The sequence below is a fragment of the Malus sylvestris genome, chromosome 8 (genome assembly GCF_916048215.2).
Source record: "Malus sylvestris chromosome 8, drMalSylv7.2, whole genome shotgun sequence".
NCBI lineage: Eukaryota > Viridiplantae > Streptophyta > Magnoliopsida > Rosales > Rosaceae > Malus > Malus sylvestris.
The window spans coordinates 2,704,832-2,729,108 of NC_062267.1; the positions used below are offsets into that span (position 1 = coordinate 2,704,832).

At 37.5% G+C, this 24,277-nt stretch overlaps 3 protein-coding genes across 3 annotated transcripts; 2 read left to right on the forward strand and 1 right to left on the reverse strand.

The window, feature by feature from the left end:
• Positions 1–2,263: 2,263 nt before the first annotated feature.
• Positions 2,264–10,458, forward strand: LOC126632302 (exocyst complex component SEC3A-like). The gene is made up of 25 exons (XM_050302661.1): positions 2,264–2,642; positions 3,002–3,072; positions 3,176–3,256; positions 3,415–3,482; positions 3,590–3,692; positions 3,990–4,135; positions 4,680–4,797; positions 5,327–5,431; positions 5,921–6,022; positions 6,126–6,263; positions 6,443–6,571; positions 6,667–6,747; positions 6,876–6,950; positions 7,323–7,496; positions 7,585–7,726; positions 7,846–7,910; positions 8,104–8,274; positions 8,370–8,449; positions 8,604–8,685; positions 9,111–9,208; positions 9,291–9,399; positions 9,554–9,622; positions 9,884–9,949; positions 10,022–10,111; positions 10,199–10,458. Exons 1-25 carry the CDS (start codon positions 2,468–2,470, stop codon positions 10,307–10,309), a joined length of 2,649 nt encoding a protein of 882 aa, XP_050158618.1. The 5' UTR covers positions 2,264–2,467; the 3' UTR covers positions 10,310–10,458.
• A 583-nt stretch (positions 10,459–11,041) lies between these two features.
• On the forward strand, positions 11,042–14,380 carry LOC126632306 (probable E3 ubiquitin-protein ligase ARI8). Its single transcript, XM_050302666.1, has one exon. The coding sequence runs from the start codon at positions 12,512–12,514 to the stop codon at positions 14,117–14,119; it is 1,608 nt and encodes a 535-aa protein (XP_050158623.1). The 5' UTR covers positions 11,042–12,511; the 3' UTR covers positions 14,120–14,380.
• A 7,469-nt stretch (positions 14,381–21,849) lies between these two features.
• LOC126631615 (uncharacterized) lies at positions 21,850–23,895 on the reverse strand. The gene is made up of 5 exons (XM_050301738.1): positions 22,927–23,895; positions 22,753–22,830; positions 22,542–22,641; positions 22,318–22,451; positions 21,850–22,216 (listed from the first exon to the last, which is right to left on the reverse strand). Exons 1-5 carry the CDS (start codon positions 23,281–23,283, stop codon positions 21,941–21,943), a joined length of 945 nt encoding a protein of 314 aa, XP_050157695.1. The 5' UTR covers positions 23,284–23,895; the 3' UTR covers positions 21,850–21,940.
• Positions 23,896–24,277: the final 382 nt, after the last annotated feature.

Here is a 24,277-nt window from a genome sequence, read left to right on the forward strand (position 1 = left end):
GGTGATCTGTATCTGCAATTCGAATATAATGCTTGGAATATAATGCTAAAACAAGGGCAAAGCATGTTAGCTGAATGAAGGAATGCTTATATCGAATTGTAAGTAAGTCCACTGTCTGATTTTGTTTTAACTCTTGTTGTTAGACTCACATGATTTTATTTGTTTCGTGTTTTAATTGTTGCTACAAGCGCATGATATTTCGATACAATAACATGATATAATTTAGTCAAAAACTACACTTTTATATATTTGTAACGTTACGTGTTCTAATTCGGCACAATAATTTTGAGTTTATTTCAGTGGATTCGTATGACAAATTATCTTGGAAGTGGATTTGGTTGCGTTGTTTTAAACATTATTTTCTGTTATTCACCATATGATCATCTGATATAGAAGAGGTCTGCATTAGTTGTTTTGTTAGTTATCTGTCCTTTCTACTGCTGCTGCTAAATTTTGGTGGTGTTTGGATAGGGAAAGATGTTCACTGATCAAGCTGTGTAGTGATCGAATATGTTTAGCCGCATGATTTGTAATTATGTCTAGTTGTTACGGCTCTTCGTTGTTTTCGTCCTGCATTTAGAGATGTCTCTTAGGGATAACATGCAAAAAAAAAACTTTTTGAGTGAAATGAGAAACTGTCTGGATCGTTTCTTTACTTATCGTGTCCAATCGTTTGTTATAGTCTTTTGCATTTGTTGTTGGGTTAGGTTAGGTTAGGTTAGGTAGAGGGATGTAGCTCAAAATGGTAGAGCAACTCAGCGTGTGTTGTAGCTGAGAAGATCAAGGTTCGAATCCTTGCATCCCTGCATCCTACTTTATTGCATTGAGAAACGAATTCTAACTTCGTCTAGTGCTTCTGTTTGTGTTTAGAAATCCTGGAAGACGTATGGAACTGCCTAATTTTCAAGGCGGAGGTTACCCTCTGCATGCTGTTTTCGGTACTGAGATGATCAGGTCTTTGAATGTATCGAACTTCAGCGCTGGAAACCTGCTTCAGCATTTCCCGTGCAGACCGGAGAGAGCTGCTAAAGCTTCGGTAGCCTGCGGGTGTTTGGGGGAAGAAAACCATCAGCATCCGAGACAAATCGAAGCCCTTGTGGAAGAAAAAACATCATCATCCGCCACCACGACGCACCATAGAAAACGAGGGTGGCAGTGCAAGGAAAAGGAAGGAAAACCATAAGGACCGGTTATGGAACTTGTTTCGTAAGAAAAACATCTAATAGATCATTAGAGTTGATATGTTTACAAATTCATCTTTTGGGATTTGGCATGTCGTGTTTCTGTTTTGGGCCCTGAGATCTCTTTCTGTTTGAGCTCGCGGGGAATTTCTGGCACAAGTATTCAATTACTTCGGACCTGTTTACTATTGAACTGAGACCAACATAGCAAAAATTCTTCGAGACTATCGGCCTGTCTATTTTCTTTGGGCTTGTAAGATCTTGTATAGAATCAAGCATCATTCCCTGAAAATACTATACAAACAAGTTGACCCAAGTTATTTCTAGGTTTTTTTCCCTCTCTGGTGTAGACTGGGTGCATTTTTGCTTATCATCATTTAATGTGATGTGTGCTCATCATCTTATTTATCACCATTAGATGAGTTTGAATTTTGAGGTTGTGTGCATATTTAATACATGAATATCAAAATTTAAATTCATCTAGCGGTGATAAATAGAATGTTGAGCATACACTACACTAAATGGTGGTGAGCAAAAATACTCCCTCTCTAGACAGTAGTAGTGGTGCGAGTTTTTAGATTTTGGATAAATTAATGGAGAATCAATTGATGAGAGCGAAGGGTAGGATCAAACCTGTATCTTTTACACTAAATTACATACTACAATCTAGTAGTGCTCATTTCATCGTTAAGTGAACTTCTAAATGAGAAACATGAGGTTTAAGTATTGTAAAAGATAAGTTCGATGTCAAATTTTTTTGTAAGTTTCACTCTAAGAATTAGTGAAACATGCCCTTAACCTTCAATTTTCTTTGTATGAATGAAAGCTCTTAACCTTCAAACTAGCCCAAATTGGCTCAAATTGAATCAGATTCGAATTAGACAAATAATTTGGGCGTTGTTAAAATGTTAGGCTTTTAGTGTATCGATAAAATTACTAAAAGGGATCAATTTTTAACAAGGTGATATAGTTCAAGGGTACGATAGTAGTTTAATTTATTTTATTCCCTTTTGACGTTCTACCCGTACCCGACACGTTTCGGGTCCTCCTTAATCCAAACCCGAAACTTCCGTACAGCCAGTAAAGGGAAGGGACAGATGTCAAACAATTAGGCTGGGTAGAGAAAAAATGGGCAATTTGAACTCCCCAGCACATGTACACAACGCCAACGTATACTCTCGCATTTTCGTCTTCGCACCATTTTTTCTATACATTTTACCATTAAACTACAGCAGAGTCCGATTGAGATCCACCGAGTGCAGCACCACCACCACCACCACCGGGCGATGGCGAAATCCAGCGCAGACGACCAGGAGCTTCGGCGGGCCTGCGAGGCCGCCATCGAAGGCACCAAGCAGAGCGTCGTCATGTCGATCCGCGTGGCCAAGAGCCGTGCGATCCGGGGTATAACGCACATGCTCGGCCGCGACATGGCCAAGGCTAGGGTTCTGGCTCTTTCCGGTACGCATTTGCATCTTTATTTCATCCCTGTAGTTTCAGTCGATTAAAAATTGTATGCGCTGTGGAAAAATGGAAGAGAAATTGAGCTTTTGTGAAGAATCAGACTTAGTTCTAACTTGTCCAATTGTTAGGCTCGTTTCGTTTCACTATTTTGGAATGATTATAGTATATACCGGAATCGAAACGGATAATCGCAATGCGGTTGGATGGTAATGTGTTTGGGTTCTCAGACTGAGACCTTCCTTTCTGGGCCTGTGTATGTGTGCATAACTCCCCACTCTAGTATAAATATTCAGGCGGATGAAGATCACTGTCGTACTTAATTTGTGTTGGTGACCACCCTTTGTTTTGTTGTGCAGTAAAATCTAAAGGCCAGAGGACTAAGGCCTTTCTTCGAGTCTTAAAATATTCCACCGGAGGAGTCCTTGAGGTGAAATCATTAGCAGCAACGTCTTATTTAGTGCTGCAAATTTGTGCTTGATTAGGACTTGGATTACGATTTGCAATTAATCAGAAATTTTCTTTTACTGCAGCCTGCAAAGTTATACAAACTAAAGCATCTTTCAAAGGTGGAGGTTTTAACGAACGACCCTAGTGGGTGTACTTTTACCCTGGTAGGTAGTGCTCCATCTTCCATTTGTCTATGCTGTGTATATATTGTGGGAATTTGTGCAAAGAATTAGCGTTCTTTCAATTAAAAAAAAACAAGAACCGTTGTTTGAGAAAAATTGGAGTGCCATTCTCTATTTTGGTCTGATTGAGTTTCTTGTAGGGCTTTGATAATCTTAGGAGTCAAAGTGTTGCTCCTCCTCAATGGACCATGCGAAATATTGATGACAGGTAAGCCGTGGAGGACATACACCTATTTCGATATTATCTTTCAGTAAACAGATTGATAAGATTTTGATTATCTTTCTTTTTTCCTTTTCTCTGTCTGTTCTGTGTAGGAACCGCCTTTTACTTTGCATTTTGAACATATGCAAAGATGCTCTGGGTCAGCTTCCTAAAGTTGTTGGTATAGATGTCGTGGAGATGGCTCTTTGGGCTAAGGTGCATATGATGAATTTGTACATTTGTACTGTTATTTATGTACAGATTAGATTGCAAGATAATTATATTTGAAGGTTTCACTTCCTTTGGAATTAGTAATCATGGTTACAACTTTATGATGATTATTTTCTGTCAATTTGAATTTCTTATGTTGTTTTGTTTTTCATGTCACTACATGGAACTTGTCCTAGTTTTTGGCTTCATGCAGCTGAAACTTTATTTATTAGTTGTTAGTTTATTAGATTATTATTTGCAGTTATTTTTGTCTCCAATTTTTTTTTGTAAAAAATGGTATAGGAAAATACACCAGCTGGCACTAGCCAAGGAAAGGAGCAAGAGGGACCTGCTGCATCTACAGTAACGGAAAGTGACTTGAAAGTAACTGTTGAAAAAGAACTTGTCTCCCAAGCTGAGGAAGAGGACATGGAGGCACTTTTGGGAACGTATGTACTGTATAGTTATTTCTGACGTGATGTAGAAAATGTTTGTGCTCTGTTTCATTTGTCCTTTTTGGGAATATTGGTGCGATAAGATTTTAATTGAAGTGATGTCTATTTGCAAATTAAAACAAATGTATGAGCACTAGGTGGGTTGAATTATTTGATTGTTAGGAAGGTCTTTTGTAATTTCTTTTTTCAAAACATCACTATATACTATATTTTCTTTTGTTTGCGGTGGTCTTCTAGATACAAACGGTTGTCTGTCATTTCCTGATTAGAAATTTGACTGATAGACTACAGACAAAACTTTGGTTCAGTGCCCGCTTAGTTCATGACACATTCTGCATTGACGCCTGCCAAGAGTTCAAAGACCAACTGGGGAATCCTAAATTGTCCTGCCCTTGCCTATTGTTATTTAATGTAAAAGTCTAAATGGTTGGGTTTGACAACTTCCAAGTGGCAGGCATCAATGCCATGTCTGTTGGAAATATGTTGGAAATATCTTGATATAGTTGTGACTTCTTTTGATTGTGGGTGTGCTATGCAGTTATGTTATGGGTATTGGTGAAGCAGAGGCATTTTCTGAAAGGTTGAAGAGAGAGCTTCTGGCTTTGGAAGCAGCAAATGTGCATGCGATTTTGGAAAGTGAACCCTTGATAGATGAGGTGACTTATTACTATCAGTTGTGTTGAATACGATGCCGTTTGCTGCATTTCTTCTTTGTTAGGTTTTTTATTTATTGTCCTTTTTATGTTCTTTGTTTGTTGCTTGGTTTCACACTTCCCAAACAAAGCCAAGGTTTTCAATCTTCCTTTTTTACCTGTCAATATCAATACGGTTAATTTCTTTGTCACCCATGTGACTATGATATAAATGGCGCCAGGCAGGTCTAAGCATGCTAGTTATCTGGTTTTTCAACCACTGTATTTGCTTAGCATGTATGTTCTCTCATTCATCTTCTAACCTTGCCCTGTTTAGATTCTTCAACTTGCTTTTGCATAAAAAGGTGTTGCTACCTCATTCTCAGAAACGTTATTCATCTTCCAGTTAATTGGGTACATTGCTTTAACATTGTCTCTATGAGATTGATATGCAAGCTACTTTTACCTGCTTCTAGGACATTGATTGGTGGTTGTCTATTTCCTTGAAGATACGTGTTATTGTTATTTATATGTTCATTTATGGGCCTTGTAGGTATTGCAAGGCCTTGAGGCAGCAACAAATTGTGTCGATGACATGGATGAATGGTTAGGCATTTTCAATGTGAAACTCAGACACATGAGAGAAGACATCGAATCGGTAGTGAATTTAGCTACCTTTGATAAATTTTTAGACTTTTGCTGATCCTTTGATAAATGTTTAGACTTTTGCTGATCCTTTATGAATAATAAGAACAAGCATATTGTATCTGTCATGAATTTAGCACTGTACATCATCTAGTCAAAGCTTCCATTTGCCTGTTTATGCCATTGTATGTGAAAATATTAACAATAATTTTAGTGGTGGATTTTTGTTTCCTTTGCTCCCTCAAACTTTTACCATATGACATCCAATATAAAGTTGTTTACATTTCATATTTTCCCAAGAAACTTGATGGTATTATGTTTATTCTTGTTGATTAAAAGTGTATTGATGCTAGTCTTGTGTTGGCTTCAATTCCTCACGGTTCTGACTAAAGAGGTGGTGGTTCTGTATGCCATGTCATAAGATGGTTTTAAGATACTAGTGCTGGATATATAAATGTCCTTTACGTGAATGCTTGTAACTTTTTTCCGTTGCACTGTCCAGATAGAAACCCGCAATAACAAGTTGGAGGTGCAATCTGTAAATAATAGAGCTCTCATTGAGGAACTCGATAAGCTTCTTCTAGGTTTGCGCGTTCCTTCTGAGGTATGGTGTCCTTCATGTTTAGCTTTGAGAGATAACTTGTTAGTTTTAACTTTGGCAACTTGTTTAGGCCTACAGTCTCTTTAATGCCGTTTCATTTGTGTAGTATGCCGCATGTTTGACGGGAGGTTCATTTGATGAAGCACGTATGCTTCAAAACATAGAAGCGTGTGAGTGGTTGGCTGGTGCTTTACACAGTCTTGAAGCGCCAAACTTGGATCCTATATATGCAAATATACGGGCTGTAAGCATTCTGTCTATTTCATTTGTTTCAGTTCTTTTTTTTTTTTCAAAAATTGTGGCCAGATGTTTGAAATTTAGAGTTGCCTCTCATTACTGAGGTGCTAGACTAGAAATAGCTGTTTTGATTATTGATATTGGAAACCTCATTGTGTTTGTAAGTAGTAATTGAAATTCTTACAGGTTAAAGAGAAGCGAGAAGAACTTGAAAAACTGAAATCTACATTTGTCAGGAAAGCTTCTGAGTTCTTGCGAAATTATTTTGCTAGTTTGGTGGATTTTATGATAAGTGACAAGAGCTACTTTTCTCAGGTACACTTTAGGGGACGTTTCTTTTACAATTTAATCAAAATTGTAATTTCCTTTGTACGCATCTCAATGCTCACTATTGTGCTTGTTTAAAATAGCGGGGCCAACTGAAAAGGCCTGATCATGCTGATCTACGGTACAAATGCAGAACATATGCTCGCCTTCTGCAACATTTAAAGGTCAAAGATTAACTTAACTGCATTAACCATTAGGAATTTTGTTCTTTCTACTTGCCCTTGTGCACTGCTGTTTTTTTTCTTTTGCTTACCTTCCCCCCCTCTCTTCCCCTCTCTCTTTGCATTTGCAGAGTCTTGATAAGAATTGCATGGGCGCTTTGAGGAAAGCATATTGTAGCTCCCTCAACCTGCTTATTCGTCGTGAGGTCAGAATCACAACCTTATATTCTATCACCTGAATGTTACTTATATATATGTGTTAGAAGTGTATTATTTGGTTGCTGTTTTTATCAGTTATATTTAATTTTGTCTTATATGATGGACCTTCTCTTGATTGGCCAGATTTTGGGTTTTCCATCTGATAACCAGGCTTCCTGATAAGATTGTGACATGGATGGTTTGGTCGTTCAATGTAGAATCAACTTGTAATAAGTTAAGCCAGAATGGTGGTGATTTGATTCAACATTGCAATAACCTAATCAAATCATTCTTGTTCTCGAAATAAACTTTTATAGACATTAGATAGTTAAGTAGTTTGATCAGTTTGAAAGATTGAGTATATAATTTGATACCTACAGGCTCGTGAATTTGCAAATGAGCTTCGTGCTAGTACAAAAGCATCAAGAAATCCAACCGTCTGGCTTGAAGCTTCTACTGGGTCTGGTCAAAATGCGAATGCTGCAGACACTTCTGCTGTTTCTGAAGCTTATTCCAAGATGCTTACAATTTTTATCCCACTCCTTGTAGATGAGGTTAAAGTCGAGTTACATTATAGTTTCTTTGATCTACATAGCACATATCTCCGTATTAAATCTCCATTCTAAAATGGTGCAACTGCAGAGTTCTTTCTTTGCGCACTTTATGTGTTTTGAAGTTCCAGCACTTAATCCTCCTGGGGGTACTGCTAATGGAGATAAGTCTGATGACACCAATGACGATGATTTGGGAATCATGGACATTGATGACAATGACAGCAAAGCTGGTAATTTGCACTATATTTTTGTTGTAATTACCTATGTGTTTCTGATCATATTTTAACTGACTGCAATGGCTGTTTCTGCTTCTTTCTCTTGCATTTTATACAATTGTCTAATTTTGTAGGTAAAAGTTCAGGAGAGCTTGCAGCATTAAATGAATCTCTTCAGGATTTACTCGATGGAATCCAGGTAATGTGCAGAACTTGTTGCCTATTTTTTCGTACCTGCTCTTGATTTTTGTTGTTTGGGCTTCATTTGCACACCCCACCAGTTCAGCCTCTCTATCCTGGTCTTGACTTGTGCATAGCAGCGTACACTATCTTGTAGTCATTTTAAAGTTCCTTGTGAAAAAATAAAAGAGGCCAATTTATATAGTTTTCAGGAAGACTTTTATGCCGTTGTGGATTGGGCTTACAAGATTGATCCCTTACGCTGCATATCAATGCATGGGATTACAGAGCGCTATCTTTCTGGTCAGAAAGCTGATGCAGCAGGATTTGTGCGTCTCTTGCTTGGTGATCTGGAGTCGAGGGTTTCTATGCAGTTCAGTCGCGTAAGTTTCTGAGTTTAGTAGTGATCATCATCATATGTTTTTGAGGTTATGTTCTGAAGATTCTGAACCCCTGTAATGTTTATGATCCTTTGCAGTTTGTTGATGAAGCTTGCCACCAGATTGAAAGAAACGAGCGCAATGTTAGACAAATGGGTGTCTTATCATACATCCCAAGGTGAACTGGGATTTTTGCCACATTTATCATATATGTAAAACAAAAATGGAAATAATTCTGTATGTCTTCAAATTGAGGAATGCAATTTCCCGTAGAAATTTATCTGTTCTGTTCAGGCAGTTACTTATGTTTGCTTGTCTTCCCCTTTACTTAGATTTGCTACTCTGGCAACACGAATGGAGCAGTACATCCAGGGACAATCAAGGGATTTGGTTGATCAAGCATACACAAAATTTGTGAGTGCTTTTTTTTTCTGAAATTTTTTCTCGTCATTGGTAGTATAATGCAAAGAAAGTGATGATTATCAGATATCATGGTATACAGCATAATCAATAACCGTTGATTTTAATGGTTTTGTTTGCTGGGTTCACCAGCAATATGGTGGTTCAAGCAGTATGAGGAAGATTTTCTTAAAATTATGCTTCAATCATACACCATGCTAGTGTTCTTCCTATATACTATTCCATTAAAGCTTATTATTTAGTTATCACACTGATTACTCAAGTTTGAATTCAGAGGGCAACGTTCTTTTTTCTAAACCTTGCAGTCTATTGGCTGTGTGAAGAATAGATAGATGATGATAACATTTGATTGTCTATCAGTTTGATGTTTTAACAGAACTGCGTCTCCATTTTCTTACGTTAGATCAATTGTTTGACAGGTTAGCATAATGTTTGTGACTTTGGAGAAAATTGCACAAACGGAGCCAAAATATTCTGATCTTTTTCTATTAGAGAACTATGCTGCATTTCAGAATAGGTATTCTTCTTTTTCCCTTCTACTATGATCAATGCTTTCTTTTTTCGTTGACCATTTTTTATGAGAAGCCGTTTGGTTGCAGTTTGTATGACCTAGCAAATGTTGTGCCCACCTTGGCCAAATTTTATCACCAGGCAAGTGAAGCTTATGAACAAGCTTGCACACGCCATAACAGCATGATCATATACACTGTGAGTTATCCCGATGCCAAATCTTTATATAATTTTTTCTTCCCACCCCCCACCCCTTGTTCCTTGTCGAATTATGTTCATATAGACACAGCAGTTTTCTCAAGGGCAGATCTATTTTGGTGACATATACCCTCGTTGTGTTTTCTTTTGGCAGCAATTTGAACGGCTTTTCCAGTTTGCTCGAAAAATAGAGGATTTGATGTTTACAATCGCACCAGAAGAGGTTAGTGTGTAAACGGCTGAGATGGATCTCAAATATCTATATCTGATAAAACAGTGAAAAAATGAAACCGCTCTTAATTACGTCATACTACTCATGAAAATGAAACTGCGTCCATTGATTACACCATGAAGAATATCTAGCCCCGTCCTGCAAATGGACTGTATAGTGTAATTGCCCGAATGATTTACGTGGAGATATTTATTTTCGAAGTCTTAATTTTCTGAATGTAATGGCTGATATCATTTCCTTCACAAATTGCAGATCCCTTTCCAGCTTGGGTTGTCAAAGGCGGATCTGCGGAAGGTGTTAAAATCAAGCTTATACGGGGTGAGTTGATTCACCTATCCGAAATAGTTTCATCTGTGAATGTTCGTTTCTAACACCTTCATGGATGTACAGCTTGACAAGTCCATCACTGCAATGTACAAGAAGTTGCAGAAAAACATGACTTCAGAAGAACTGCTGCCTTCTCTATGGGAAAAATGCAAGGTACGTAACAAAAGTTTCTTCGCAAACACGAAGAGTTCCTTCGCCTTCCCATTGATAATATCTGATGAATGTCGCGGATTTTGACAGAAGGAATTCCTTGAGAAGTATGAAACTTTTGCTCAACTCGTCGCCAAGATTTACCCGACAGAGACCTTTCTCACGGTAGTAGAACTGAGAGACCTTTTGGCTACCATGTAAAGCGAGAGTTTGCCTTGCATATCTTGACAGCTTCTTTTGAGGGATGAACTTAGCTTGCATAATCTTTCCTTTCCTTTCCATTCTTTTTGTTTCATTTTCCGGAAACATTTTCTGGTAATTTGATTTATTAAAAAATGTCGATTTTTCGAGCGTCTCATGTCGGTACTGATGAAAAAAACACACATCATTGTGATTTCGAGGAGAGTATTATTCACCATTTGCATTGTCTTGCATGAGTTCTAAGGAGCTTCTGCAGCAGATAAAATGACACACGAGAGTAGGTTTGATTATGGTTTTTTCGAAAGATCTTTTGCATGTGCAGTAAGAAGATGTTATTTGCAATTTGGAAGTGATTTATTGAGGCATAAAACGTAGCTAAAACGAAGTTTTGTCGACCATAAACTCATAATTTTTCTAGCATATAAATTTAATAAAAATCACTCCACTTAAATGGTAAGTTTGCTTCAATACAGTTTATAATACGCAAAAGATTATTACAACTAAATAATCACATAGTTCACAAAAATTGTGATACGATTTTTCGAGTTCTATTTATTTTATAAAAACTATCAGAAAACTTTTTATTTTTTTATTTTTTTATTTTTATTTTTTTATGAAAGTCTTTGTCTGGCGCAGTTCACGGTAGCATCTTATGCTTATAATGTAACGATATGCGTTCATTGTCATCACGTGTCCTTATTTTATTAGCATGAAATGCCATTGCAATTCGTGTGAGCAAATGAAAAACCGAAAAAAAAAGTGCATATACTGATGAGAAGCCTTTTAAAAAGTCGGTCGTGGACCAATGAACCTCCAGACTTTTTTTTTCCATGGAATTATTGGTCCTTTTCTACCACTTCTTGGCCTTATCTCCAACTCCTCCACCATGGATTCCACTCACTACTCCAACAGATTCCTCAGAGACGATCAAACGGCGTGGCAACCGCTTCGCTACACAATCTTGAAACAAGCAGACATGAGCCAACGCCAACTCCGTGATATTACAGAGATCTGCTCAACACTCTTCGTGTCAAGAGCGGCGGCGATCATCTTACTCCGCCGCTGTGATTGGAACGCAAGTAAGTTGTTTGACAAGTGGTTTGAGGAAGAAGACGAGGCTCGGAAAAGATTGGGACCAAAACAAGCCCACTTGTTCGAACCTTGTCTTCTGATATTGGTTTGTTACTTGTGTTTTTGAAACATTTGTGGATGGTGACACGGTAGTGGAAGTGGTGATAACGATTCTAAATTATAACTTAAATTTTTCGAGTTAAAAATTTTGGATTTTAATCCACGGATTGGAGATGTTCGTGAACGTTTCGTACAAGCAAATGAAAAACTGAAAGGTGCATATACTGATGAAAAACTTTTTAATAATTCGGTCGTCAGTGGCAATTCAACCAGAAAGTTCACCGCACCAACCTCCAAACTCTCTTTTTCCATGGAATTATTGGCCCTTTTCTTCCACTCTTCTCTAACTTCTATCGACTATGCAAACTTTTGCAAAAATCAGAGCTCAACTTTTCTTTATTTTATTTTATTTTATTAAAAAGGAGATCTGGTGGCTTCGTCACACCACTTCACATTTTTTGCGGTAAGAAAGACTCACAAATGCATTTCAATTTCTCATGATCACCAACGTCAGGAATCGAACCTAGACGTGCAGTCTTGAATATGGATCTGAAATTCATCTCTAATCACTGATCGTTCCAGGACGGTTCTCTCCAACTTGGTTATGGGCCTGTTGGTGGGGCAAAACTTCAAAACGGCATAAAGAATCACAATACCACTGATAAAGCTTCAAAGTCATTTTTAATTGTGACGGGAATACAATTGGTATATCACGTATTTTGATAAAAATGGTGAAAAATTTTATTTTTTAAGTTATTAACTTTTTAGCACATATATTTTACCATTTGTATAATACCACCCGTGTACCGGTAAAAAATCTCTTCAATTCCACATAGAAGAGTAGACACAGAGCAACTCTCCGTCGCTATAAATACCTAATCAGGCAACAGTGCCTCCTCCTCCTTCATCCACCGTCCATCCCATCTTATCTCGGGATTACATCGACTGCGGTGACTCCGTAGAGAGCTAATTGTTCCGAAAGAAACGCTCTACTTGCCGAAATCATCGCTATTAGCGAAAGACTAAAACGGAAGGAATCAAATAAAACAATCTCTAGGGTTTCTGTATACCATGGACAAGAAACGCAACCTGAACGGAGACAACTACATCGTCATAAGCAGCGATGAAGAATCGGATCGATCAGAATGTTTTGAAGAAGAAGACGACGCAGTGGATGATGAGTTTGCTTTTGTCCAAGAAGACAACATCGACAACACCGATCACTACGAGTTCAGCGAAAATACTGATTCGTCTCATGATCCAAATCAAAACTACGCCATTTTGAAAGAGGAAGAGATTCGCCAACTGCAGGAGGAAGATATCACAACAGTTTCTACTATCCTTTCCATACCGAAATCCGCTGCATGCTTCCTCCTCTCACACTTCAACTGGAGCGTCGGCAAAGTCAGCGAGGAGTGGTTCGCCGACGAAGATAGAGTCAGAGAGAAGGTAGGGTTGTTGAGGAACCCCGTGGTTAGTTTCCATCCCACATATTTGATTACTTGCAGAATATGTTTTGATGATCATCAGTATGGATCGAAGGATGTTTTTTTCGCTGTTTGCGGTCATCCCTTTTGTCGGGATTGCTGGACAGGTTATTTTAAATCAGCGATAGATGAGGGTCCGGCGTGTTTGATGCTGAGATGTCCCGAACCGTCTTGCAAGGCAGCGGTTGGACCGGATTTAATCGAGGGTTTGACGACAGGAGATCATGAGAGGTATAAGTCCTTCCTTTTGAGATCTTACGTTGAAGGGCGCAGGGAGATCAAGTGGTGCCCTGCACCGGATTGCAAGTACGCTGTGAAATTCAATGCAGGTGGAACCAAAAGCTATGACGTTTCGTGCCTTTGCTTGTACGGGTTTTGCTGGAATTGCAGTGAGGAAATTCACCGTCCCGTGAACTGCAAGACTGTGGAAAATTGGATTTTGAAGAACAAGGACGACTCGCTGAATGCGCAGTGGATACTTGGGAATACCAAGCCTTGCCCCAAGTGCAAGAAACCAATCGAGAAGAACCAAGGGTGTAATCATATGACTTGCTTAAACCCTTGCAGGTATGAATTTTGCTGGTATTGCCTCGAGAAGTATACTGGACATAGATGCTGCAATGGATATAATAGGGCAACTGGTGAATATACTGGAACTGACACGGACAAGGTTGAAGCTGGGAGGGATAAAAAGAGGGCAAAGAGATACGTGGAGAAATACCTACATTATTATGAACGATGGGCAAACAATCTATCTTCGAAGAAGAAAGCAATAGAGGATTTACATAATGTGCAGAGCACGGACATTATGAAGCTTGCCGCCATACAATGTCAATCGGAGCTTCAGCTCAAGTTTATTGTAGAGGCGTGGCAGCAGATCATTGAATGTAGGCAGGTATTGCGATGGACGTATGCATACGGGTACTACATTCCCGAGAATGAAGAACTGAAGATTCAGCTATTCGAGCACTTGCAAGGCCACGCGGAGTTCAGCCTGGAGAGGCTTCACAAATGTGCTGAGAGTGAGATGAAAGAGTTTCTCTTTGCTAAAGGTCCGTTGGAAAGTTTCCAGGACTTTCGTATAAAGCTCGTAAGACTGACAAAGGTGACTGCAAGTTATTTTGAGAAGCTGGTTAGAGCGTTGGAGAATGATCTTTCTGAATTGGACATACAGGGGATTCACAGGTCTTGATCTTGTTACCAGTGTGCCAATTCTGAATGCTTGTTCTCCAATGTAACCTGGAAGCTGGAGAGGTGTGTCTGACTCCTGAGAAGGCGTTAACTAGCTCTCTGTTTTCCTCCCCCATTTATTTATGATCTAATGGACTACAATTTAGTGGATTTATTATGAGATAGGTAACTTGTTTAGGAAGTTTCATTTCGTTTCTTGTTCGGTATGAAACCTTTTGTGTAGTATATTTTTTCTAATCAAATTCTGTTTGCCATTGATAAATGTTATGTTTGATATCTCATTGGGAGTTACCCTCTTGGGAGTTGTGAAAATAGCAAAATCACTAGCAAAGTGTAGGAAGTAACAACACCACTTTAAAAATGTCATCATGCACTCATCTGCAATACAAATAAAACGCAGAAATTGAATTTAGAAATGAAGGTTTTGTGAAGCATTCTTCTCCCTAGAAGCGATTTTTTTTTCCGTCAAATCACACTACGTATACAAGTAATTTTATTAAAGATGAACCGGAAGATTTACATAGCACTATAAGTGATTTTGTTTCAAAACATGGGAATTACTTGTATGTGGCCTTTAATGAATCTTTAAGAGTACCAAAATCACCAATGAGAAACATCACCTCTATATAAGTTTTGTGTCGAATTATCAAATCTTCCTCTCCTTCCTCCCATCAGAATCCTAGGTCTACAAAATTCATAGCCGCAGACTCCTTATTTGATTGGAGACCGGTGGCAGCCACTGTCCTTATTCTCATAGCCTTTCTCCTTCATCTTCTCATGAATTGCTGCAATCTTTGATTTTTGTTTTAGTATTTTGTCAATAAATGCCTCCTTTGGTGAGGTTATTTGTGAGTCTCTCCAAGTGAATATTTTTGTTTTGTGTTGGTTTGTAATCGGCTCCTCTTGGGTCTACTTTGATGTTTCTGGTAGCTTCATCGATGAAGTTGAGCACTTGGTATGGACACTAGTTGGTTCATTTGTCAATTCCTTTTCAGAGTCGTTCCTACTAATTGTCAAAGAGTGTTCTCATTTCTGTTATTGTAGTTTCTTTGTGTGTGGAATTTCTCATGTCAATTGGCATAGTGTTTGATTTTCATTAGGAATGGTGTTCCCTTGGCTTTGAAGTGCCATCTCAGTCCCTTGAGTTTTGAGTGTGGATGATTTCAATACTTAGATACGCTTTTGCTTATTCTCAGATATATCTCGCCCTCAACTTCACTAGTACGGTGACAACTAATATGGCCAAATTGGACTTTAATGTTTTGTTTGAGTCTTTTTGGATTGAGGACCTCTTAGATGAAATCCAAAATATCTTCTTTAATATTTGTATTAGTTTTTTAAATTATAATAATTTAATAAAACAGCTATTTATTCTCCTCTCAAAATCCCTTATATATACAGATCCTAAATTTGTATCCAAAATTGAGAAATCAACAAGATCTGATTGATGAATCAATGTGGATGGGCCAAAGGTTGTTAGGGTTCTCTATCAATTTGGGGATGGGGCAAATCATAAGGGAACCATTTCATTAGGCAGAGCCAAGAGAACTTACAAACAAAACAGTAAAGTTACATATAACCCAACAAAGACAAGCAGAAAGACAGATGAAGAAAAACAACAGAAGGTCTCGCCCAAAGCTAAGACAGGGGAGATGAGCAGAGCATGACCTGATAGCGAGGCTGAGGTCCAATCTGCTAACCTCATCTATCTCAACTAGCACAAATTAAGGAGGGCAAGGAAGATCATCCTTCGACAAAATATGAACTAGAGAGGATGGGGGCCTAATGACCCAAACGTCATTGCGCATCCCTCTTTTACATTGCGAAGATACCCAATCGGCTGCACCATTCGCTTGACGCGGAATCCATTACCATCTAATTGACTGAAAACGATGAGAAAGATTCCGGATTTTGGTTCACAGAGGAAATATGGTCCAATTCCCATGCTTGGGATCTCCCTTGATGTTGCTAATGAGTTCCAGAGAATCAGATTCAAAGGCCACATCGAAGAAACCGTTATCAATTGCTAATGATGTTGCTGATCGGCTGACGAATTGGAGTTTTTAACATGGATTTGAGCAACCTTGTACTAGCCATTAGTCTTTTAACTCGGGCCTTAACATTTTCAACTTGGTTATGCACTAATCGCAAAGCAATGAATAGACTTCAAGCACTCGTTCGAACTCATCATAAACCATTAAATTACACAGCTCAATTAAACCGTTGCTTAATACCTTAATTAAATTACTAATCCCTCAAATCGGAAAAAAAAAGAAGTAATTATTTATAAACCCAATAGTTATCTTCCCAAATTAGCAAAAAATGGTTATCTTCACACCCCAACATAAAAAATCTTTCACATTTTCCCATTTAGCCCTTAAATCAAATTAAAATAAAAAGTTAAAAACCCTAATGAAAATCATAAAACCAAAGACCTCTATCAGCACTTAGAGCAGCTTCTCTCAATTTATGAGCTCTCTCTCTCGTTGTAATCAGAATTGAAAGTAGGGGGAGGCACGATTTAGTTCGGTGCGGTTGTGAAACTAAAACCAAAATGAAACCAAATCGTTTGATTCGATTCGGTGCGGTTTCAAGCAACTTCGATTCAATTTTTTTAAAAAAATTTTACCGTTTAAAATTGCACAAAACTTCATCAAAGATAGATTTAAACCTGTAGCAAATTCTTCTACAATCTGGGCCATATGAGAAATCAAAGCTAACATTTTGTAGGGATGCATGCACGCCAGGCTCCAGCTACTGTAATGGTTGATCATTTCATTTTTCATGAACATATAAAATCACATTTCATATGGTCCAGAGGAGTGGTAAATATATATAGTTTTTACTCTCTTTTTTTATTTATATAATTTCTCCTTAGCATGTAGAGCTAGGTAAGAGAGAGAGACTGATGAGTGATAATATCTGTCGAATAGTGTTGAGTCCATGATAAAAATATGGATTCTAACAAATAATCAATTAAAACATGACATCTAATTTGAGGTGAGGTTTTCAAAAGTCAAAACCGAAACTAAATCGTTTCTAACATTGCGGTTTGGTTTCAAAACGGCAAAACCGAATAGTTCAGTGCGGTCCAATTTGATTCGTGTTTTGGTTTTGGTTTTCAATTTCAAGTCTCTACCCCTAATTGAAAGAGAAACCGCTTCCAATTCCCTTCCTGCAATCACGAGAAATTTTTCTAAGTACCTGGCATATATGCTGACGTGGAGTTCCACCAATAATCATTTAACACCTTTATATTTTTATTTTTTTAAATCTCAAAAAATGCTAGCTGTTTCAAAAATTACCTCGAAAAGAAAAAATCAAAACTCATGGCTACCCTACATCTTACGACAACAGTCAACCATCCAATGCACCCACCTCCATCATTGGCCGACGATTTATCTGGCGTCATCCATCCCTTCTCTCTCTTCGATTTTTTTTATTTTTTATTTTATTTTGTATAATTTCCTCTTTTTCGCTCCCACTCTTACTTCTACATGGAACCCAGGAATTGTCAACGGCAACTCCTACTCAGATCTGGCATCGCCAATCCCGATCTATCAACCGCTGAGGTCGCCATCATCCCTTGTGTTCTTTTTCTGGCGCAGTAGAAGAAATAAAAAGGGAAAAAAAGAGAAAGAAAGGGAGAGAGAGGTGAGGGGAAGGGCAGGATGGGTATGGGGATGGGTGTGACGGTGGACGGAATAATCCCATCTTTTTCCTCCTTTTTTTAAGAGTAAATTGTAATTCAATATGAGTAATAGTCTCTCAATTAAAATACAGCACCATTAGTCATTCAACTTTAATCCAACTGAAAAAATTATCCCTCAACTTTAATTTAATTAGAGCAATAATTCCTTAACTTTAACCCAATTGTAGCAATGGTTATTCTAACATAACTTATTTTGACAAAATTCAGATGAAGTTGATGAAAATGACTATAGCTACACGTTTTGATGAGTTGAGGGACCTCAATTGTAGTAATGGTCATTCCAACATAACTCATTTTGACAAAATTCTAACGAAGCTGACGAAAATGACCATAACTAAACATTTTGATGAGTTGAGAGATCAATGACACTTGATTTTTAGTTAAAAAATCATTACTCTAATTTGTTTAAAATTGTTGGATCTTTGTTACAATTTAATTATTTATTTTAATTATTTTCTAAAAATAAAGATAAGGATAAAATAGGTATTTCAACAAAATCATTAACCATAGGACAAGTGTCAGACATTTATTAGTGGAGAACTCCATAACAGCGAATGTGCGGGGTACCTGGAAAATTTTCTCCACAATCACCCTCTCATTTCCTTCATTTTCTTTTTCCAATTCCCTTTCCCCTGGACGATTCGCATGGACAAGAAACTGCACGATCAGAAAAATGGCGGTGATGAAAGTCCTTGTGACGTTGACGACTCTGGCTTTCTTGAAGAACAAGAAGAGGATGGCGACGACGACAACATTGACACAGAAGATCGGTATGAATTGGTTGACACTTGTCAGTCGAAAACCCTATATTACACTGTTTTGAATGAAGAAGAAATTCGCTAAATTCAGGAGGATGATATCAACAAATTGTCTGATGTCATTTCCCTACCGAAATACGCCGCATGCTTTCTTCTCCGTCGCTTCAATTGGAAGGTTAGAAGGGCTAACGAGGAGTGGTTTTTGGACGAGGATGAAGTCAGCGAAAAGGTATGGTTAATGAAAAAAACAGTGGTTCAATTCAATGCCAGAGTTATAATTACTTGTGGAATATGTTTTGATGAATATGCGTATGAATGCGAAAGTGTGTTGTCTACTTTTTGCGGTCATCCTTTTTGTCGAAATTGCTACAGGTTACATTCGCACTTCGATCAATGACGGTCCTGCGAGTTTGATGCTGAAATGTCCTGAACCGCCTTGTGGCGCAGCTGTTGGTCCGGATTTAATCGGCGTGTTTGACAACCCGAGAAGATTATGAGAGGTATAAACACTTCCTTTTAAGATCCTACGTTGAGGGTCATAGGAAGATCAAGTGGTGTCCTGCTCCTGATTGCTGTTATGCTGTTAAGTACAACGGCAATGCTGATGATGATGATACCGGGATGAATGGTAGTTATGACGTTACATGTCTTTGCTCAAACAGTTTATGCTGGAATTGTTGTGAGGAGATTCATCGTCTGTAGACTGCAGGACGGTGGGAAAGTGGATTTTGAAGAACAAAGACGATTCACATAATGTGCAATGGATACTAGTGAATATCAAGCCTTGCCCCAAGTGCAAAAGACCGATTGAGAAGAACCAAGGGTGTAATACTATGACCTGCAGACCACCTTGCAATTTTAGATTTTGCTGGTATTGCCTCGAGCCAAATGTAATGTATGGGTGTTGCAATCGATATGTTTACCATCCTGTTGCTGACAGTGAAGCTGAGAGTGATAAAAAAAAGGCAAAGATATTTTTGTAGGGAATGACGAAAGAGTCTTGTCACCTGTCTAATAATGTAGTGTGACTATTAATAGTAGAAGTCAAGGTTGCTTAGGAAAGTAGTCACTCAATATCATAGTTCAAAGATATTTTTTTGCACTTGTAAATAAGAGTTTTTAAATTCAACTCTCGTAAATAGTGAATTTTATCATTTTATTATAGTTACTTCATTGTGTAGCTTTGCCCAAACCCCTATCTAAATGTAAATATATTTAAAAAATAATGAGTAAGAAGTTTTTTGGATCAATTTTTTTTATTAATTATTTTGTTCCTTGACCGCTAATATGAGATTTTATTATTATTTTTTTCAACGATAGAAGTTTCATTAAATACAAATAGAAACATTTACATCAGCCGTCAGAGTATTGAATAACCATTCCGGCTCAAACTCAAACCAACTATGAGAGCCACCCTCCTTAGACACAAACGACGCCACTAAGTAGGCAGCCTTATTACAATCATGAGAAATATAACGAAACTCAATAGACCTCAATTGTTGATTAATTGTTTATGTGCTTAGTTTCGGTTTATTTTATAGAATATGAAAATGAAAACCCTAGGGGACATTTATACAAGTATACACACATAAGCCAGCAGAGAGAAATAGAAGGGCTAGCTTATACTTTCATCATGGTTGAATTACAATACCTATAGTATAGAAGGGCTAGCTTTTACCCAAATCATCTTCCCTTTGTGTGAAGTATAATTATTTTTTCGCTTACAGAAATATAATATTTCGATGAGTATTGCTACGTATTGGTATATATTGCTCAGTACATACAACAAAAAGGAATGGGGTTATAAATTAATAAACCAATCGAGTAGTTTGTGGACACCGTCACCAGTTAGCTGTATGATCTATCGTCCATGTACACCTGTAGCCAGGGGTGGAGCCACAAAGGAAATAGATCCTGGTTTTACCTTGACATTTTATTCACACAAAAAAAAACTAGAGTTATCCTTTGATTTCAAAAGACTTTTTCAGGGTATTGGAGCCCCAACTAGAATCTTTCCTTATTTCCTTTACTGGATTCCATTTGAGACTGGTGGGTACTGTGAGTTTTGAACTTTTGAGGGGCTCATGTGATCCGAAGAGAAAGGAAATAGACGAGAGAGCTAGTTCTTATTTTGGATGCGGTCTCTAATTCTTAACATTCTTTGACTAAAACCTTAATGGTTTTCAAAGTTTGATCAAAGTCCCTTGACTTTGTACACCTCATTATATTAATATTAATATTTATAGTTTTATAGTTTTGATATTAATTGCTTGATATTTTATGAGATTTATAATCCTATAAATTTAAAGTCCCTCATTATAATACTATTAGAAATGGTTACAATAAAAAAATTCAAACATTTTGATTGAATAAAGGGATAAAAACTATGCAACAATAAAAAACAATAAATGACAAAAGAATGTATCCATAGTGTTAAAAAAATTGGTACATTTTACATATAACAAAGTGGTACATTATAAATAAATTAGGGTACAAATAAAAGATTAAAAAATTATGAATACAAATGAATTTTTAAAAAATATGGGTGTTAAAAGAAATTAATATATGGGTACAAATTAAAACTAAAAAGAAAATACTACAAATTTAAAAAAAAATGTTGCAAATTAAAAGTGGGTACAAACTAAAAATATAAATATATGATACAAAGTTTAGCCATAAAACATAAATATACCATATGTAATTTTTCTATCATTGATTAAATATACAAATGTCACATGACGATAAACACATGGATACAAATACAAATAAAACTTTAAAAAATATGGGTACAAAAAGAAACTAATATATGGGTACAAATAAAAAATGAAAAGAAAATTAGTACAAATTAAAAAAGGTTTGCAAATTAAAAATAGGTACAAACTAAAAATAAAAATGTATGATAAAAAATTTAGCCATAAATATAGATATACTAATTGTAACATTTTTAATACTAGAGAAATATTTAAAAATAAAAATATTTTATTATTCAAATAATTAATGATGTTATTAATACCAGGGACCTTGATAAAAAATTGAAAATGAATAGGGTTTTAATCAATGTAGTAGCAAAATGAAAGATGTGAACATAATTCCTCCTTCTTTTTTTTATATTTTTGTTTTTGTTTTTTATTTATATTCCTTGAAATCTTTTAATACTATCACTTTTGCTTTTTCTTTTTTCTTTTTTTTTTTCTATTTCCCTCTTTTTATTTTGAATCTGAGTCGGGATACTAGGTATGAGGGTTGAGTTGAGGAAGAGGATAACAACAACGGCATCATACCAAACCCAAATGATGGTGGTCGGTAGTTAGGACATGACAAATCTTTATTTTTCTTAGATTAGAAGAGCGTTCTAGGGTGAAACTTTTGGATCCTCTTGAGCTAAAATTCTGACTCCATCACGGTCAGTATCTGCAGATCTCTTAGTGGTAGAGAGTCTGGAGAGAAGGAAGATACCAGCAGAGGAAAGAAGCACAGATCCAGCAAAGCAAGCAAGATCGAGCGGCGTCACGAGAGGTATGCTCCTGAACTTGTCCAGCAGTCCCACTTGCAGTATCATCACCACTGCATGACCTATTTTCGATTTCGATTGCGAAACTGATTCCATGTTAACCCATGCTGGAGGTGCCTGAAATGTTTATAATAATTACATGAATTAGAAATGATATCTATTGGTACAAATATTAGAAGATATTTACATTATGTATGTAAAAAGTTACTGAAAGCTACCTTCATGTAGAAGAGACCAAACAAATTTGAGTCGGAAAACTGCGGTCCCTTTCCTTTCGCGGCCTTTGACCCCACGAACATGGCATACAACCCAACTGCAAAAATAAGCATGGCGGTGCCTACCAAGAACATATCTGTAAATTACAAGAATCAATCATAAGTAAATTATAATAAGGCATAACTAGGATGAATATCACATATGTGGATGTGGGTACTTTACTTACCAATGGCTTCAATAAGAAGATGCACCATATGGCCTTGATCCGTCTTGTGTGACAAGGCATGGAAATACTGGAAATATGACTCTAGAACAATAAAGCAACCCTGCATTCATATAAACGTTGAATGTAAGGACGTGTCGATTGATGCTAAACTAGTTTCAAGGTTCGATTCCCACCAATGGAATCAATTAAAAAGGGAAAATGGAAATTTCACCTCTACAAAGCATAGTACTGAACCGAGTAAAGATCCCGCAACTGCAAGTAACGTAAAGAATCGGCAATCTATTATCCCCTGCACAAATGAAGTATGTATAAGTAACTCTAAATTACCAAATAAAATTATATAAAATTTGACAACTGAGAACACGAATGTAACGGACATATGTACCCTTTCAATGAACATCTGAACTTGCTGTCTCAAAGACCTTGGTTTGAGAGCCGTTCTCAGTAGAATGGGCAAAGCACGGTTGACCTTTCCGACCAGGGAAGCCAAATCTACGAGGAGTCCACCCTGATTCTCAACTTGTGGCTCCGCCAATGTGGTTTTCGACACCTTCACAGCCACTGTATGCTTTTTCTTCCTCTGATGACTATCATTATCAGTCCTAGTAAGTTTCTTCCCCCCGTTTAATCTTCCGGCCATGCTCGAACACTTCAGTGCTGTTGATGACGGAGAAGATGGAGAAAAAGAGGATGAATGAAAAGTCATGGGCTTCAACGTGAGCAATAATCTAGCGGCTGCCATTGCTCCGGTTGACAACACAAATGAAACTTACTGGTTGGTTTCGGTGGGTATATATATAAGTTTGTAGCTAGTGTGGTTCGTCGTATGGATATAAACAGAAGATTCGTGGCATCTTAGCTGGTATTTGTCTTTGCATGGAGTAAGCATTCTCTTTTTCCTTTTGCTTGGAGAGGTTGGTTTTGAACTTTGAATTCTTCCCAACAATTTGGACGTACCAAAACCAAACCAGAGCCTCTAATGTAATGAGTCGCTGTCGGCACGTGCTCTGCTTGTTGGCACCATCCGATTCGAGACCTGACACGTGTGGACGTGTGTTTCGTGGGATAATTTTCTTGCTGGGAATTTACGAACGAGGAATTTTCTCCCTCGACGGCTTGTGGAACTTGGAATATGGAATTGGAAGGCACAATGCAAGTCAGAAGGAACGGTATTTTTTCCACATTTCAATTGCTTGTGTTGTGGGTTTCGACTTGTGCTTTTTGGCTTTCGGCTTTTGGGGGATGGAAGCATGCGTACAAAACGACGAAGCAAAAGCAACGGAAAGAAACAGGTTACGTAGAAAGTCTCAGCGCCACATGAAACAGACAGCCAGGAAGTTGCCCTTCTGCCTTCAGAAACAATCTCACGGCCAATTTTTTTTCATGGTTCCATGTGCCGACAGTGCACTTTTGATGTGATTCTCGGTAAAATAGTTGTTAATTAAACTCTTGTGGTGATCCCAAACTTCTGTTAGTCCTCGGTTAAACAAAAGCACAAGTAGGGTTGAAATTGTCCTTTCAAGAAAGATAGATCGATGACGCCAAAACATCTACGAGTTCGGGGTGACATAGGATTCGATTGAGATTGGAATTTGACAGAAATCGAGAGGCTTAAGGTTTGCGGCTCAAATTGAACGAAATCGAAGTGTGAATCTAAACATTTGACTAAAAAATAGGTTACAAACCCTGATGCTTCTAGATGATGTATATGCTTCCAGAGTTGGTTGTTGAATGGT